We start from the raw sequence: 19,039 nt of genomic DNA, 5'->3' as shown, positions 1-19,039 counted from the left end.
AGACTGTCTTTGGTTTACTGCAGTTTTAAAGAGAAAATACTCAGCAATGGTGTTGATGTAACCCCTGACCCAGGTCCTACTCGCTCCGCTCTGTGCGGGACTCGAACCTGAGTCTCTGGCATGGGAGTTGGACGCTCTAACAAGGAGGCTAAAGGCTGCAACCTCTAGCGTCAGTCGCTAGAGCATTTCTTGAGATCAGAGGAGCGAGACCACCAGATAACATTAAAAACGTGATTTTCACCACAGGGGGACTTTAACATGCCGCTCTGTTATTGGAAGACATAGTCTTTACATTTTCACACACTTAAACATGATGCTGTACAAAAACTGTTTTTAGTTGCTTTACATGTCAGAGGGCCTCTGGGTGGTCTTTGGCCAATGGAAGCTGCTAATGGAGTCCATCGATATTCACCTGAAATTGTTTAATCATGTCATCAATATAAAAGAAAATGTATTTTTGTTTACAAACATTTATTGCCTAAAATTAAAGTTACCCATAAATAAGTTGTTTATGGAACTGTTTTACATTTTCACATTTCAATTTCATATTTGCGATCATGCTCATATTCGGGACAACCACACTCTTTTTTGTATTGGTCCTCCATCATACCATTAAAAAAAAAAAAAAAAAAAAAAAAAAACAGGAACAGGAACACAACACATGGATTTTCTGCCCTTATATAATTAATTATGATGGATTTTTTGTTATTTTTATGGCATTACTGCACCTGTGTAACAGGAAACAAAAATGAACCAATTAAACGACTGCAAAAGGATAAAGGTTGAGCCCTACATCCAAATCTGGTGAACTGAAACTTTGGTACTTTATTGTTTCTAAGCAGTCAATAATGAAGGATAAAAATGAACTCCAACCTCTTTGTATGATACAAGACCTGATCATTTGGTTGACAATAATACTGTCCATGCCAAACATATTTATCACAGTATTGAGATAGAATGTTTAAACTCATTAATGTGATTAAAACTATATAACTCATTCCGCGTTCATTAAATAGATCAACCAAGACAAGATGATGTTTCTGTTTATTTCTCATAATTAGGTGTAAAATCATAACACAATTTAGTAAATATGTAAAAATTGACTGAATTATTTACTTAGTAAATAATTAAAATACATGAATATATCTAATTCAAATAAGACCTATTTAACACACAACCCATCCTGACAGAAATAAACCACAATGATTTTATTTACACTGTAAGAGTTCTTGACTGGTGAAGCTTCAACTCATACATCTTTCTAGTTTTCTAAGCTTTTCACCAAATTGACAAAATGAGATGATATTGTGCTCTCACACAGTTTACTTCTGAGGTATTTGACGAGAAGACAAACGTTGCACACCACATTTTTTCATATGTGCGAGAAGGTTTGGTAAATGTCTAAAACTCTCTTCACACCAAGTACAGTAGTACGGCTTCTCTCCAGTATGAACTCGCTCATGTGTTTTCAGGGTTCCAGACTGAGAGAAACTCTTGTCACAATATGAACACTTGTGAGGTTTTTCTCCAGTATGAATTCTTTGGTGTCGTTTCAGTTCACCCGAAGTAGTAAATCTCTTCCCACATTCAGAACATACATGATCTCTCACTTCATTATGTGTTTTCTCGTGCCGTTTACAACTTTCCAGCCTTGAAAATCTCTTTCCACAGTGAGAACACAAGTGAGGCATCTCATCTGAATGAACTTTAAGGTGTTTTTTGAGATATGATAATGAATGAAAATCTGTCCCACACTGATCACAGTTAAATGGCTTCTCTCCAGTGTGAATGCGAACATGATGTTTCAAACCTGCTGCATCTTTGAAACTCTTCTCACACTGAGTACAGTGGTACGGCTTCTCTCCAGTATGAAGTCGCTCATGCACTTTTAGATGTCCAGACTGAATGAAACTCTTGTCACAATGTGAGCACTTGAAAGGTTTTTCTCCAGTATGAATTCTTTGGTGGAGTTTCAGATACTCAGCTGTAGTAAAGCTCTTCCCACACTCTGAACACACATGATCTCTCACTTCATTATGTGTTTTCTGATGCTGCTTAAAATGATCCAGCCTTGAAAAACTCTTTCCACAGACAGAACACAAGTGAGGCCTCTCACCTGAATGAACCTTCAGGTGTTTTCTTAGATGCGACGATGAAATAAACGTTTTACCACACTCATCACAGTTAAATGATTTTTCACCAGTGTGAATGCGCAGATGATTACTAAGACTTGATGTTTTAGAAAAACTCTTTCCACAATGAGAGCAGGTGTGCTGCGTTTTGGCTTTATCTTTTTGAGTTTTGAAGTTACAAAGATCCTCCTCAACTTCTTCCAGTTTATGTTCTTGCTTCACCTCCATCCGGTCTAAAACCAAATATTATGTTAAGAGTTCAAGTGCACATTTTTGGATGACAACAGCTATGCAAGATCATAATAATTTAGATGCACTTCTATATCTTAAATCTGTTAAATTTTAATGTTTCTCAGCAGTCAATAATGAAGAATCAAGAATGGCCACCAACCTGTTTGTGTCTCAGTATCTTCATGTTTTATTCTGGATGGTTCTGGATCAAGTATGTCTTCAATCTCCTCTTTAATAAACTCCATCTTTAACCGTCACACAGATTTCAGCTGCTACACCTGGAGTTTGTCCTTCTCTTGTAGGATGATGTGAATATTCCCAGTATTTATTGATGAATTGTTGTGGCAGGGATGTTTTCTGTTGGAAATATGGAGTATTTTGATAGTTAAATAATTAATTGCATTTAAAACAAGGGTTGTTTAACTTCTCAAAGAAATAACCATCAAGCTTCTTTATCTGTTTCCTCTGTTTTCACCTCATTCATTATAATGATGTCTGAGTGGCACATTAAGCACATTTGATCGGTGTCAACAGTCTTTCTGCCAACATATAACACTCTAATAATAAACCAGAACAAACAACGCATTTCATTACATCCTTAAACACGTAATCTCTGGAGCTGGTTAATGTTAAACTCTGTAATCTGAGAAACATCTCTGCAGACTATCCGATGAGACCTTTTGTCCTGCATTCACGATCGCATGTCAACGACGCCATTACGTAGCGTCTTTCATCTCTATATTTTTTGTTTCTGTTCTCTGATAACGGGACGAATATGAAATATTCACTGAAACGCGACCCATACATGTTAACCAGCAGTCACTACCAAGCAGCTGCTCTGCACTATAATCCTGATTTATAATCGAGACGTTATCTGACAAAATCATCATAAGATACACACAACATAAATACAGTTGCTTTGTCTACGGATATATTTACACATAAAATGATCGATTAGGTAAGAAGCAACAGAATACCTATTTTTTTTATTCTTCCAAAAGCCTTAATGCACTGCTCCTCTCAGACAGCCATTCGCCCTTCTTTCTTCTGCGCATCCTCAGTACGCGCAGTGTTATTCTTCTTAAAGGGGCCGCATATTCCTAAGTAAATCACATGGGTCGTCGCTAGAGTGGAGAAAGTTGGGGAAATGCTGCGTTCACGCCACCTCGTAGCTTTTTACCAGAATCTTGAGATGACAACACATGACATTGTATTCGGAGATGTTCACGTCCTTTGACTGGGATTTATGCGTTTCTATAGCACCACTATCAATGCCTAAATGAATCTACAGCAGTCAGCAGTCACGTGGTACATGTGGGAGCTTTCAGAAAACTCCCAGCTTACAAGCTGTAATTACGAGCTCTATGAGGACGTGAATGCTTTTTACAAGCCAGAATCTCGTAGATACAGTAATTACGATATGGCGTGATCGCACCAAAAGTTTCAACTGAGGCAGGCTTTCTTTCTTTAATGGTCCGCCTGGACACAAAACCATTGTGCCGCCAAACCTCGTCATACAGCTACACTCTGGGTTGAAATGCTTGGGTTGAAAAAAATATGGGTTTTCTATAGCGAATGGAATTAAAACATCAAGGAAACAAACTGCAATTTATGTAAAATGTATATAAATATATAAAGGGAAACCCAATAAAACATGTTAAATTGGCAGTAAGAAGAATTAAGTAAACTTAAAAGCAATTTTTTGTTGACAGCTAATAAATGCTTAGTAGTAATGCTATGGCGCCATCTAGCTATCAGAAAAAATATAACACAGCCAAATTGGCCAAATGGGTGATTATTAACGAAATTACAGCATGATAAATAATAAAAAAAAAAATACTGGGTTGTTTAAACCCAAAATTTGGGTCAAATATGGACAAACCCCACCATTGTGTCATATATATATATATATATATATATATATATATTTATAAGGGTTAGGTCCTGTCCTTGATTCTGATTGGTCAATAGCTGTGTTTTAGTCACAATAAAACACGGCTATGACCACTTCACCCAACGGTTCTGTGTATCACTGCACAACACCCTTAGCAACCACTTTTAGCAACGTAAACTGTATGTTCTCAATTGATATTGTTCATTGAATCTTACTGTATTATGTAGAAGAGTATTGTGAGAAAAAGATCGAGTGAGCGAGTTTATTACCTGCATTCAGATTTAGCATTTTCCTTCAGGTCAGTCCTATGTTCATAATAAAAAATCTGTTTATTATCCTGTCCTTTTAACAGTTAAGGGGTTTTCCCGTGACTGACAGCATTAGTCAAAGCATTTGTCAGTTGCGTCTTGTTCCATGTTTGCAACAATTCAATGTAATTTTCAATGTAAAAGTCTTCGTTACTGACTGACACACTCATAAAGACAGTGTTTGCCGCCATCTAATGGCGTAATAATGTAACTTCTGTTGCTGTTCACGGTCAGGGACTATTTTTTCCGGTGGAAGAAAGGCTTTAGTGAAAGTTTACTTCATGAAAGTTGAAAATACAAATACATATTTTTGGCTTTAGTATTGTGTGGTAACTGTTTTATAAAGGTACTCAAGCTAGTGCTGTATCATGAATAAGTGACGGCTGAAGGGTTTGCAGGCACTCTGCTTTATGTTGTGCCAATGGCCTTCAGCCGCGACTTATTCATGATATAGCACAGCCTCTCATACCTTATTGCTTATATATATATATATATATATATATATATATATACACACACACATGGGCATTGTTTTTAAAGTACCTGAGTCACACGAAGGCTTGTAATCCTGAACAGGAATGTTTATTTCTTCTATAAATTAAACCACACATAAAAACGTATTGATTGTTGATGTGTACCAAAACAAACTGCAAGTTTCATTTCATCACGGGGCATTTCTAACGAAACACGGTGGAGACCTGGACTAGAGTTATTGTCTTATGACTTGCTTATGAATTTATTGCTTTGTCAAGACTAAATAAGAAAATAAAATGTTACAAATATACATACTTCCTTGGTTCTTGGCACTTTCTTTCTGTTCCAGAAGGATAGTTTCATTTTGTAGCCATAGCCATGTCAAGACGCAGGTTATTATCTGTACTTTATTTATTCAGTTATTGAATAAATATAAATCATTATTAAAATATTTCCACATGACTCCGCCAATGTTTAGACAATAAATATAAAGAAATTTTCACATTATGGTAAATTATTGTCATGTTTATTTTATATAGTGATGAGCAAGGGGGCTCCCTGGTGGTTTGTTTATTGTTTAATGTTTTACAGCTTCTATTATTTTCTATCTAGATTCTACATCAGCCAAATCTGGTAAACTGAAGCTTTGATATTTTATTGTTCTTAAAGTCCCGTGTAGTCAATAATTTCATCTTCTAAAAGTAATCTTTGATCACCAAACTCTGGCATTTATAACATAACAAACCCCGCCTCCAATCACCCACACCAGCTTAGCGACACACTTGTTGACGATCACATGTTGATTTGATTGGTAACAAGGTTGTTTGTGACGTCAGAAACAAGCGATTTCAAACCGTGTTTTTGAGACTGTCTTTGGTTCACTGCAGTTTTGAAGAGAAAATACTCAGCAATGGTGTTGACTTATGAATTTGCACATGGTTTGTCTCAAAGCATATTAAAAACACAACATACATATATAAACAACATTAAAAGCTTGATTTTCACCACAGGAGGACTTTAAGCAGTCAATAATGAAGGATAAAAATGAACTCCAACCTCTTTGTGTGATACAAGACCTGATCATTAGGTTGACAATAATACTGTCCATCCGAAACATATTATTGACAGTATTAAGATTGAATGTTTAAACTCACTAATATGATTAAAACTAAACAACACATTCTCTGTGTTCATTAAACAGATCAATCAAAATGAAATGTTTTATTTCCAGTTGCATGTACTATCAGAAAAACAACATAATACACTAAAAGACATATTTAGCACACAATCCATCCTGATATTTGAACTGAAAACGAATGTTGCTCAGTTGCAGCATTTTTCATATGAGTGAGAAGGTTTGGTGAATATCTAAAGCTCTTCTCACACTGAGTACAGTAGTGCAGCTTCTATCCAGTATCTCTCACTCATCTAAATGAACTTTGAGGTGTTGTTTTAGATTTTCTGATGAATTACAATCTTTACCACACTGATCACAGTTAAAAAGCTTTTCTCCAGAGTGAACCTGCAGATGATATTTTAAATCTGTTGCATCTTTGAAACTCTTCTCACACTGAGTACAGTGGTACGGCTTCTCTCCAGTATGATGAAGTCGCTCGTGTGATTTCAGGTGTGCAGACTGAGTGAAACTCTTGTCACAATATGAGCACTTGTAAGGTTTTTCTCCAGAGTTCTTTGGTGCTGTTTCAGATCCTCAGCTGTAGTAAAGCTCTTCCCACAATCACAACACACATGATCTCTCTTCATTATGTGATTTCTGATGCCGTTTAAAACTGTTCATCCATAAAAAACTCTTTCCACAGAAAGAACACACATAAGGCCTCTCATCTGAATGAACATTCAGGTGTTGTTTTAGATTTGATAACAAATTAAAATCTTTACCACACTGATCACAGTTAAAAAGCTTTTCTCCAGAATGAAAAAAAAGATGATTTTTTAAACCTGTTGCATTATTGAAACTCTTCTCACACTGAGTACAGTTGTACGGCTTCTCTCCAGTATGAAGTCGCTCATGTACTTTCAGGTTTCCAGACATAGTGAAACTCTTGTCACAATATGAGCACTTGTAAGGTTTTTCTCCAGTGTGAATTCTTTGGTGCCGTTTTAGATGACTAGTTGCAGTAAAGCTCTTCCCACAGTCCAAACACACATGATCTCTCACTTCATCATGTGTTTTCTGGTGCAGTTTAAAACTGTTCAGCCATGAAAAACTCTTTCCACAGAGAGAACACACAAAAGGCCTCTCATCTGAATGAACTTTTAGGTGTTTTTTTGGATCTGATGACAAAATAAAATCTTTACCACACTGATCACAGTTAAATGGTTTTTCTCCAGAGTGAACATGCAGATGATCACTGAAACTTGATGCTCGAGAAAATCTTTTCCCACACTCACTGCATGTATACGGTTTCTCTCCAGTGTGAATGGTCATGTGTGTGTTAAGTGCTTCTTTATGTTGGAAACTCTTTCCACACTGTGAGCAGGTGTGCAGCGTTTTGGCTTTTGTTCCTCGAGTTTTGAAGTCACAGTGTTTCTTTATTTCATTTAGTTTCTGTCTTTGCTCCTTCACTTTTATCTGGTCTGAAATAAACATATTAAGCAGTTAGAATCATTTCAATGAGGTTAAATGTGAAAAATAAAAACACTTAACAGAAAACATGACACCTGTCTGTATCAAGTATGTTTGATGTGCAACGGTCAGTTCTGTTATTCAGTTAGTAGACTCTGTTAGAGTATAATTGTTATGGAAATGTGAATGTACGCAGAGCGGCCTACGAACTCCTTGTGAGACTTGAAACTGGCTTCTGCTGATGAAACTGCAAACTATTCTTCAGTAAAATTTTCTTCAATTGATTTTTTTTAAACCTGACTTCGGGTCTTCGTTCATCATATCTGGTCTTTGGGTCTTTAACTGTAAAATTCCCCTACAATGCAACAGTTCCATAAAAAAAAAAAGTTAATATTGTGTTATATTAGAAACAATATTGTCCGTTTTGCTCAATGTGCCAACGAAAATATAAAGACAAAACAGAACTGTTCTTCTCAGAACAACACAAAGCGGCATTTCACTTCTGAGTCTGCGAGCGAACGCGTGAACCATTGGGTTTGTTGTACTTGAAGCAGCGCTGCATAGACCTGATCGTTAAAAAAGCAAAAGCGATTCAAAAGCATCTGTTCTCTAATCGCTCTTGCGTATTTTGATGTCATACACTGATCGGTCTGTGCAGCGCTGCTTCAAGTTAGGGCTGGGCAGTATATCGAGTTTGTACGATATATCGATATATTTTTTTATATACAATATGGAATGAGGCAATGCCGTTTTGTATCGATATACAGCAGTTTAATACGAGTGCATCTGAAAAATGGCAGAGGATGCAGAGTGCTTCTTAGGATAAATACATAATACAATATGTCCTAAGAGACATGCTTAATATTAAGGGCTTTAAAATAACTCATAAGGTATAGTTAACAAGCATAGTTTAAAGGAACACTCCACTTTTTTTGAAAATAGGCTCATTTTCCAACTCCCCTAGAGTTAAACAGTTGAGTTTTACCGTTTTCGAATCCGTTCAGCCGATCTCCGGGTCTGGCGGTACCACTTTTAGCATAGCTTAGCATAGTTCATTGAATCTGATTAGACCGTTAGCATCTCAATAAAAAATGACCAAAGAGTTTCAATATTTTTCCTATTTAAAACTTGACTCTTCTGTAGTTACATCGTGTACTAAGACAGACGGAAAATTAAAAGTTGCGATTTTCTAAGCCGATATGGCTAGGAACTATACTCTCATTCCGGCGTAATGATCAAGGAACTTTGCTGCCGTACCATGGGTGCAGCAGGCGCAATGATATTACGCAGCGTCTCTCACAAATGTCTCCATGGTTGCAAGGCACGCTCCCTGTGCAAGCAGGGGGTCACAGGCGCTGCGTAATATCATTGCACCTGCTGCACACATGGTACGGCAGCAAAGTTCCTTGATTATTACGCTGGAATGACAGTATAGTTCCTAGCCATATCAGCCTAGAAAATCACAACTTTTCATTTTCCATCGGTCTTAGTACACGATGTAACTACAGAAGAGTTTAAGTTTTAAATAGGAAAAATATTGAAACTCTTTGGTCATTTTTTAACAAGATGCTAACGGTCTAATCAGATTCAATGAACTATGCTAAGCTATGCTAAAAGTGGTACCACCAGACCCGGAGATCGGCTGAATGGATTCAAAAACGGTAAAACTCAACTGTTTAACTCTAGGGGAGTTGGAAAATGAGCCTATTTTCAAAAAAAGTGGAGTGTTCCTTTAAAGTGGCTTATCCCATCAGATTCTCTGGGTCTGACAGATACATGTGCTGTTTAATGTTAATGTGTTTGTGGTGTTTTCCTCAGTGCGTAACCTCAGTGCGAACGAGGCACGAGCGCCGCGAGCATGTGCGCCAAACAGACAGAGCAAAGAAATGAGAGCTCCATTATTCTGAGTAAAATAGACATTTTGCTAAAATATTTGTTGTTGAACAATAAATGTGCCATATGAAGAATTTTAAACCTACAAGTAAGTGTATTTTTGTGATAGCAGTAACTGTCAAGTGACTATTGTAATTGGGAAGTCAAAATAGCAATATAATTAGTCTGTGCTTTTGTTTATTTGTTTTATTTATTTTCATTTTTGGTTTAGTGAATTTAACATTATTTTTATTTTTAGATTTTAATGTTACAATGTTATAATGTAATGTGATTTGCACATATATAGCAGACTGGTTACATTCACTATATTTGTTTTCATAGCCTTTAATATGAACATTGTTTGTAGGACAACATTGGGCAGGAAATAAGATTTTTTTCTATTTTATTTTATTTTAATAAATACAATTTTTTTTTTTTTTCTAAATCTAAAAATGTAGCAAATACCAAGATATGTCAAATCGAACTGCCCCATTCATGTTTCTATTGTTCTCACCCGACAAACCTTTCACACCTCTGCCGTGAATGAAATTATTACGTTATTCTTTTGTTTTCATTCAGAGGCTATTAGCAGTTATTCTGGCATTACATGGCTTGCCCATCTACACTTTGACCCCACTATACATTAATCCACTTATTAACTGAAGTCTAGAAAACAAAAAAAGTATATTCTTGGACCAAATGTGAATTCTTTTAATGAATTAGATATGAAATAGATTAGCTCCAGACTATATGTGCATTAGAGCTACAATTACACTACAGAAATTACCAGACATGACAGAAATTTCATTTTTGGGTGAACTAACCCTTTAAGAAATTAATGTCACTGGCTGTCACCTAGTTTTATCATAAACAGTGGTCAAATAAAGAAGCTGGAGTCTTAAATCTTTCTAATGATACACAGTTTGTCCTGATCGAGTAAGAGTGTGATGTTTTAACATGCAGTGAATATAAACAACAATGATCTAGGGCTGCTGGCAATGTGCTGCAGGTTAAATAGTTAATGCAGTTAAAACTGGATTATCATCCATATACTGCTTATTATTTCACAGTCACCAAAGCAGTCAACAATGAAGAATCAAGAATGGACACCAACCTATTTGTTCCTCAGTATCTTCTTGTTTTATTCCGGATGGTTCTGAAATACTCATGTCTTCAATCTCCTCTTTAATAAACTCCATCTTCAACAGTCACACAGATTTCAGCTGCTACACCTGGAGTTTGTCCTTCTCTTGTAGGATGATGTTAATATTCCCAGTGTTTATTGCTGAATTGTTGTGGGAGAGACACCAGATCTGCCAAATTCAAAGAGAAGTTACTGATTTATACTGGATTACTTTAACAGCAAACACATATGGTGTTTGTAATTTAGTTCAAATACAGAGCATTTTGATAGTTATTGAATATTAGCAGCTCTAGGTTGCTAATTTTTTATGTAACCCAGAATATTATAAGGATGAAAGAGGTTTATATTATTTAATTCAGAAATCTAATTTAAATCTAACATAAGATGACAGAAATCCACTTAATAAACAAATATTCACATACTGAATAGAGGAGGGTTGTAAGTATAAGTAACATTTCTTCTAAAAAATGTGAAATCGTTTCATAAAGTTCTGATATTAGAATAGAACTACATGTTGTTTCGGTGGCAAAGTTGTTTGAAACAACGTCAATGTCTGGTAACATCCTAAACTGTGAAATATCCATAAAATATACAATTTAAACAACTTTACAGTTCAAATAATACCAGATCTGACAATACAAATGCACAAATATTTGTCTTTCCAATAAAGTACCTGAAAACAAACAAAGCTGTCAATTAAGGGACTGAGAATGATGGCACAAAAGGAAATAATCGAACACTTGTCCATCAAAATGTGGATAACAAGTACTATGCAAGATTATGATAATTTATCATCTCTATATTGCTCATTATTTCACTGAAGTTTGAACTGAAGCTTTCTTACTTGGTGAATTGTTGTGAGGGACACCAGATCTGCCAAATTCAATGTTACTTAGAGATACTTTAATAATTACACATATTAAATTAAATGACCATATGTGCTTGATTTTAGAAAATGGAGCATTTTGGTATGGCTATATATTAGTAGCATTTAAAACGGCTTATAGGAAGGTTGCTAATTTTTGAATCCAGATTTTATGAGGATGAAACAAGTCACATGTTAAATTCTTCAAATACTATATGAATTAAACAGAAATCTAACAAAGATAACAGAAATCATACACAATATGTACAGACTGAATAGAGGCTGATCAATTAATTCTCAAGAGGCTGATTAATTCTCTGTACGAACAATGTAGCTACATTTAGGCAACCCAAACACCAATTCTTACATTATAAATGGAACATCTCTGACCTGCAGACTGGAAATATACGGCATCCGAAGAAAATATACCACATTTGTCCTTCATTCACGATCACAACGTCACTTTAAGCTTCAAATGGTGAAAGTTTAAGCAATCGTCTCGTCTCTCGCGAAATAAAACAAAACTTGAGAAGCTCTCGCGCTTCTCTCTTCTGCGCATCCACAGTGAGAGCGCGCGGTGTCATGTTTCTTAAAGGGACCGCATTCAGTAAATCACATCTCCGGACTTCTCCACAGTTTTGAAGCAAATACACTAACTTAAATTAATAATACACAATAATGATATATATACTACAACGCAGCTTAAATGTCCACGACCTGGTCCTCGATTGTCCTCCACTGTCCTTACTCCTTGTATCATTCCAGACCTCCTGGTACATGAGACCGAACCGGCACGAGTGACGTTCATTTAAAGGAACACTCCACTTTCTTTTGAAAATAGGCTCATTTTCCAACTCCCCTAGAGTTAAGCAGTTGAGTTTTACCGTTTTCGAATCCATTCAGCCGATCTTCGGGTCTGGCGGTACCACTTTTAGCATAGCTTAGCATAGTTCATCGAATCTGATTAGACCGTTAGCATCTCGCTCAAAAATGACCAAGAGTTTTGATATTTGTCCTATTTAAAACTTGACTCTTCTGTAGTTACATTGTGTACTAAGACCGACGGAAAATGAAAAGTTGCGATTTATGATAATGTATGATAAAAGATCTGATTATTTGGTTGACAATAATACTGTACATCCCAAACATATTCATCACAGTATTAAGATAGAATGATAAAAAAAAGCTCATTAATGTGAACAATATAACTCATTCTGTGTTCATTATACAGATCAATCACGACGAAATGTTGTTTGTTGTTTTATTTCCAGTTGCATGTACTATCAGAAAACAACAAAATACACTAAAAGACATATTTACACACAATCCATCCTGACAGAAATAAACTACAATGACTTTATTTAAACTTGTTGTTGACTGGTGAAGCTTCAACTCTTCAGTCTTTCTAGTTTTCTAAACTTTTCAAGACATTCACAAAATTAAACGAGATGAACTTTTAGGAAAAACTTTTTTATTTTTTTTATTTTATCTCACACAGTTTACTTGTAAGGTATTTGACATGAAAATGAATGTTGCTCACTTGCAACATTTTTTCATATGAGTGAGAAGGTCTGGTGAATATCTAAAGTTCTTCTCACACTGAGTACAGTAGTACGGCTTCTCTCCAGTATGAAGTCGCTCATGTGATTTCAGGTGTCCAGACCGAGTGAAACTCTTGTCACAATATGAGCACTTGTAAGGTCTTTCTCCAGTATGAATTCTTTGGTGCTGTTTCAGATACTCAGCTCTAGTAAATCTCTTCCCACAGTCAAAACACTCATGATTTCTTACTTCATCATGTGTTTTCTGGTGCAGTTTAAAACTGTCCAGCCGTGAAAAACTCTTTCCACAGAGAGAACACACATAAGGCCTCTCATCTGAATGAACTTTCAAGTGTTTTTTTAGATTTGATGAAGAAATAAAATCTTTACCACACTGATCACAGTTGAATGGTTTTTCTCCAGAGTGAATGCGCAGATGATTATTGAGACCTGATGATTGAGAAAAACTCTTTCCACACTGAGTGCACGTATACGGTTTCTCTCCAGTGTGAATTCTCATGTGTATTTTAAGGTTTCCTTTTTGTGTGAAACTCTTTCCACACTGTGAGCAGGTGTGCAGCTTTTTGGCTTTTGTTCCTTGAGTTTTATTAAAGTTATTATGTTCCTCCTTAATTTCCTCCAGTTCTTTTCTTTGCTCTTTCACGTCCATCTGATCTAAAATGAACATATTAAGAACTTAGAATCAGTTCAATGAGGTTAAATGTGAAAAATAAAAACATTTAGCAGAAAATAAGACACCTGTCTGTATCAAGTATCTCTGTTGTGCAAAAGTCAATTCTGTTATTATTCAGATTTCTTTCTGCAACAAGATCACACACCGTCTGAGGTGTCTTTGTGCACACGCTTCAGATCTGTCAGTCAGCACAAATAAGATTGTTTTGTTTACATCTGCATTTGAAAATCATGTTTCATTGGTTCAGACTCATGCCATCGAGAATTCTTAATGAATATTAACAGAATGCTGCATTTTACAACAATACCAAACGTGTGCTGAGGGGAAGCGCCAGTCATCGAGAAGCGAGCAGAGAAAAACGGCATTGTAGGAAATGTACAAATAAAGATATTTAATTGTGATTTGGAATGGAGCATTGGGATCATTGATGAGGGCTCAATAAACTCATTTCTGTGAAAGCCTCAAATTCGACCAAACTTTACATTTTCCACTTGTTTTGCCTGTAGATAGTAATTAGCCTGTGTGCCTTCCGACTCATTTTACCAGCACGGTTCACATATTACTTCACCATAATTCCTGCCCTTCTGGATGACACTGTCCTGTGTACACTTCCTCAGTCTGAGCTCCGTGAAAAACAAACCCAAAGAAACATTTCTACACATGAAACAAGAAGCTAATAAACACACAATTACGGTAGTATATGATCTGTGTGTGATTTTCATGCGATTTGGGGCATTTTCATATCAATAAAGGATGTTTACATTACAAATGCTAAGCAGGTGTAGCGTTAGCTGCTTATAAAATGCTATACATAACATTTCAACAGCATTATATGAATAAAATCCAAATTAAATCACAATTGGAAGTTATTACAAACACTTTAAAGTGAGTTTTGAGTAAAAGCGTAATATTAATCTATTAAACTGTGTTATGTAGCTTGATGCTAATTGTAGCTCTAATGCACCTGTCACATGAGGAGCTCTATCTATTTCATGGAGAAATGAAATTGTTGAATAAAGTCGTTATTCTTGTTTTGTTTTTGTGCACAAAAATTATTCTCATGGCTTTATAACATTAAGGTTGAACCACTGTAGCCACATTGACTATTTTAACGATCTCTTTATTTACTTTTCTGGTCCTTGAATGTGGTAATTATGTATGTAAAAAAAAACCTTTTGAATTTCATCAAAAATATCTTTATTTGTGTTTCGAAGATAAATGAACGTCTTACGGATGTGGAACAACACAAGGGTGAGTAATTAATGACAGAAATTAAATTTTTGGGTGAACTACCCCTTTAAGAAATTAATGTCACTGCAACTGAGTTTTATCACAAATAGTGCAGTCGAATATTGAAGCTGGAGTCTTAAATCTTTGTAATGATACACAGTTTGTCCCGGTCAAGTAAGAGTATGATGTTTTAACATGCAGTGAATGTAAACAACAATAATCTAGGGCTGTCGGCAATGTGTTGCCGGTTAAGGAGTTAATACGATTAAAACTGGGTTATCATCCATATACTGCTTATTATTTCACAGTCACCAAAGCAGTCAACAATGAAGAATCAAGAATGGACACCAACCTATTTGTTCCTCAGTATCTTCATGTTTTATTCCGGATGGTTCTGAAATACTCATGTCTTCAATCTCCTCTTTAATAAACTCCATCTTTAACAGTCACACAGATTTCAGCTGCTACACCTGGAGTTTGTCCTTCTCTTGTAGGATGATGTGAATATTCCCAGTATTTATTGGTGAATTGTTGTGGGAGGAGCTTCACTGCAGGTGTGAACTGTGATCACTGTGTGATACTGACGCCCACAGGACCACATCTGGGAAAATCAAAAATAAGTTATTAAATTTATATTGGATTACTTTAATTACATTTAAATTAAGAGAACATGTTTCCCGTCAGGAATATGTAGTATTTTGATACAAGTTAGATATTAATTGCATTTAAAACGAGGTTTGTTCAATTCTTGTCCAAAGTCTGAGAGAAAGAACAGGACCATCATGTTTAACTGAACTGCTGAAAAGCCTCTTTTGTCTGCAAAAGTTCCCTGTTTTCACCTCATTCATCATGGTGATGTGACGAGATGAGATCTTCTGTAAAGTGGCACATTAAGCACATTTAATTTGTGTCTGTGAAAAACTCTCTACCAACATATTATTACACTCTAATTAATAATAAACCAGGACACACAACGCATTTCATTACATGATACTCAAGTTAAACACATAAACTCTGTAGTTAATGTTAAACTATGTAATCTGAGAAACATCTCTGACCTCCAGACGGTAAATATACGACATCCACCAAAATATTCCACATTTGTCCTTCGTTCACGACCGTTAACAGCGTCGCTTTCAGCTTCAACTTGTTAAAGTTTCAGCACTCGTCTCTCGCGCTTCTCTCTTCTGCGCATCCTCGAGCGCGCGGTGTCATGTTTCTTAAAGGGGCCGCAAATTCTTAAAGCGCCCCTATCCTTTTTTTTCTAACGAGCCTACTGCGTTTTAAATTATGAGTGACACTTCCGGTCTGGGGAACTTCCATTCAAAAAGACTTAAAATAATTTCAAAATATAAGCTTGCACTACAAATAATCATTATCCATCAGTTTGACTGAATGAGCTGTAAATTTTCCTTCATGTTTTATTTTCAGACGTCAGAAGAATAACGTTTGACATTTTAATATGACATGGTATCACAAGAATATATATGGCAAGAGCTCTTTTCAGACGCTGCTTTCTTTTCCTCCTGATTATTTTCAGACGCTGCTTTCTTTTCCTCCTGATTATTTTCAGTTTTTCCCTTTGTATTTCGCTGTAACAGTATAAAAAAAGACAACATACACTCTGCATAATTTACGATATCCCATTAATAATTCATTGGAATGCACTAAGAATCTTTTGTTTTTCTCCTTAAATTCTCAAGCTCTTTCCAAGTTTGTTTTCACACGGATACTTTAAAATGTAACTCTTATATAATCTGCTATTTGCACTTCTAATCCCTAATAGCAGTGTTTCCTGTAATGTTTCTAAAGCAGGTAAACACAATTTATCATCTGTCAAAATGACGGAAAGCACTTTGAAATATTATCACTCAATGCTAAAGTTAATGAACATTTTTTGATTAACATATGCTACATAATACAGATATATATTACCACAGTGATATTTAGTGATCGCCTGGATCTCACAACTCCGAAAACGTCAGATCACATTTTCAAATAGGCGTTATCTTTATCAATAAACCACAAATTTGAGCTGTAAACCAGTAAATATTTTAACGTTTTGATCTATGACATAAAACACACCAGCTATAACCCGCTTGTGATTTTTTTTTAAACCTTTATTGTGTCTTAAAAACGGCGGTTGCTAACAAATTGCTAAAAGGGACTACTTCCTTTGGCGGGGACTTTAGACGTCATCATGACAAACAGGACATTTGGACAGCATTTCTCATGAAAAAGTGGATAAGTATTCATACACAGCGCAGATCATAATCAGCGAACATGTTTTTGAATAAAGTTGTTTTCTAAATAAAGTTGGTGGTGCTGACGTTGATCCGCGACCATGGTGTGCTGTAGTCCGTTTATAGCCCACTGTTAGCTTTTTATATCTGATGACTTTATTTAGGCTTCAAAATGAATAAATGTTGTGTTAACTTGTAAAGATTATCTTGAAAGAAAAAATGTGTAAGTGTCATAACCCTTTGTTAAACACAGATCTTATTGTTTGCATTTTTCCAAAAGTCTATGGGAAAAATGCATAGGCTTTCGATCGAGGGAACTCCCTGAGGTACTCTATTTAGTGATCGCCTGTATCTTTGAAAACGTTAGACCACATTTTCAAATAGGCGCTAACTTTATCAATAAACCACAAATTTGAGCTGTAAACCAGTAAATTCTCACCTGAAAAACTCTGTTCTGTGTTTGTTTTCTGTGTCACATGTTCTTTGTCCTCAATTTCCCGCCACTAGTTTGTTCCCCTAGTTACCCTCATTTAAGTTCATTGGTCCCAGCTGTGTCCTGTTAATTAGCCTCGTTTGCCCCTCTGTTTGCCCTGTATATATTCTCTGTGTTCTCCCTCAGTCTTTGTTGGTTCTTGTCAATGTATTACGTCTGTAGTATACATCTATGTAATACGTTTGTGTTGATGGTGTTTCTCCTGTTTTCTGGATTATCATTAAAGTCTTCCTTTCTGCATTCCTCCTCATTGTGTGTGTTTATCCACCATGGCACATGACAATGACATAAACACAGTAGTATGTTTGTAGTATGGCTGAAAGAAAATGCAAATTCACTCTCTGACAGAAGGTGGTGCTTATGGAAAGCTTACAGTTTACAGCAGAAATACAGCGGTTACACAAGCAGCGCTGATTTACAAACACTACTTTATTAGGCATCATACTGAGAAAAGATAAAAAGATGCCATTGAAACTTTTCTGAAGACAGACATTTCCTTTCAGATATACATTCAAATAAAAACTCCTCAGATCTGCACTAATCATGTGAATTGCGCATTTCAATGTCAGAAAAGAGTTTGCAGGTATGGTTTCTGCAGGCTTTAATAGTATTGTAACGAATGGAGGAAATGATGAGACTCACTTAACAGCTTAGTCTTCTTTTATTAAGATGAGCACCTGTTTGGCCGATGCTCCTGCCACACAGACAGCGAACAAACTTCTGGAACCTTTTCCCCAGAACCCCGCCCACACAACACCACGCAGGATATTCTTTCAGGAGAACCTCCCACCCCTTAAAGCCCCACACAAGCTGAACCATAACACAGGAAAGAACACATGCACTTAGATTTATCCGAACAGAACATAAAACACTCTTTAGACTTGCTACAGTATTTTAGTCATGTACTTAAACCTGAGGAGTAAAACATTAAAACACATCAATAGGTGATTATCACATAAAGTGATGATCCTGTAGTTTGTCTGACACTAATGACGAGCTTGATGAGCCAATTTACAGAAGATCTCAGACATCATCATAATGAATGAGGTGAAAACGGACTGTTGAATGAGATAAAGAAGCTTTTCAGCAGCTCAGTTAAACATTATGACTCTGTTATTTCTGTCAGACTATTAATTCACTAATTGTCAGTTAGGCTACACTTTTGTTTTTCTTTGTTGTTTTGCATTATATTCTCCTTTTTCACAGTTTTAATATGCAGAAACGGTGCAATTACTTTAACAATACAAACGTACAAATATTTGTCTTGCCAATAAAGTACCTGAAAACAAACTAATTGGATAAATGGATAGACTTTGCTCATTCACAGAGCT

The 19,039-nt window shown here is 35.9% G+C and overlaps 4 protein-coding genes across 7 annotated transcripts in view; all 4 read right to left on the bottom strand.

Annotated features, from left to right (window-relative positions):
• Positions 1 to 17,714, bottom strand: part of LOC127495725 (gastrula zinc finger protein XlCGF7.1-like) — a 119,306-nt gene extending 101,592 nt beyond the window's left edge. The window contains exon 1 of one of the 2 annotated variants that reach the window (XM_051862866.1): positions 17,655 to 17,714. The gene's annotated coding sequence lies outside the window, so the exon portion shown is untranslated. Of the gene's footprint in view, positions 1 to 11,897; positions 12,666 to 17,654 lie in introns of those variants that run through there. The other variant, XM_051862864.1, reaches the window with a different exon arrangement.
• The window catches only part of LOC127495764 (gastrula zinc finger protein XlCGF7.1-like), a 53,065-nt gene that overhangs the window by 10,703 nt on the left and 23,323 nt on the right, over positions 1 to 19,039 (bottom strand). The window lies entirely within an intron of this gene.
• On the bottom strand, positions 1,028 to 3,497 carry LOC127495742 (zinc finger protein 239-like). 2 transcript variants are annotated; one of them, XM_051862968.1, is made up of 3 exons: positions 3,341 to 3,497; positions 2,524 to 2,720; positions 1,028 to 2,365 (listed from the first exon to the last, which is right to left on the bottom strand). In XM_051862968.1, exons 2-3 carry the CDS (start codon positions 2,606 to 2,608, stop codon positions 1,323 to 1,325), a joined length of 1,128 nt encoding a protein of 375 aa, XP_051718928.1. In that variant the 5' UTR covers positions 2,609 to 2,720; positions 3,341 to 3,497; the 3' UTR covers positions 1,028 to 1,322. The 2 variants fall into 2 exon arrangements, with proteins under 2 accessions (XP_051718928.1, XP_051718929.1); XM_051862969.1 differs by lacking the exon at positions 3,341 to 3,497 and adding an exon at positions 2,839 to 3,204.
• LOC127495759 (zinc finger protein 239-like) lies at positions 6,229 to 15,460 on the bottom strand. The gene is made up of 2 exons (XM_051863011.1): positions 15,325 to 15,460; positions 6,229 to 7,637 (listed from the first exon to the last, which is right to left on the bottom strand). The coding sequence occupies exons 1-2, from the start codon at positions 15,407 to 15,409 to the stop codon at positions 6,778 to 6,780; spliced, it is 945 nt and encodes a 314-aa protein (XP_051718971.1). The 5' UTR covers positions 15,410 to 15,460; the 3' UTR covers positions 6,229 to 6,777.

The sequence above is a fragment of the Ctenopharyngodon idella genome, chromosome 15, assembly GCF_019924925.1.
Source record: "Ctenopharyngodon idella isolate HZGC_01 chromosome 15, HZGC01, whole genome shotgun sequence".
Lineage (NCBI taxonomy): Eukaryota > Metazoa > Chordata > Actinopteri > Cypriniformes > Xenocyprididae > Ctenopharyngodon > Ctenopharyngodon idella.
Note: the sequence above shows the minus strand (reverse complement) of the source record. Positions and strands in the feature narration are given on the sequence as shown.

Excerpts from the sequence above, each read along its gene's own strand:
- LOC127495742 (XM_051862968.1), bottom strand. The coding sequence starts at position 2,608 with ATGGAGTTTATTAAAGAGGAGATTGAAGACATACTTGATCCAGAACCA. Across the intron at positions 2,366-2,523 it reads AGATACTGAGACACAAACAG|ACCGGATGGAGGTGAAGCAA; the intron begins GTTGGTGGCCAT and ends ATTTGGTTTTAG.
- LOC127495759 (XM_051863011.1), bottom strand. The coding sequence starts at position 15,409 with ATGGAGTTTATTAAAGAGGAGATTGAAGACATGAGTATTTCAGAACCA. Across the intron at positions 7,638-15,324 it reads AGATACTGAGGAACAAATAG|ACCAGATAAAAGTGAAGGAG; the intron begins GTTGGTGTCCAT and ends TGTTTATTTCAG.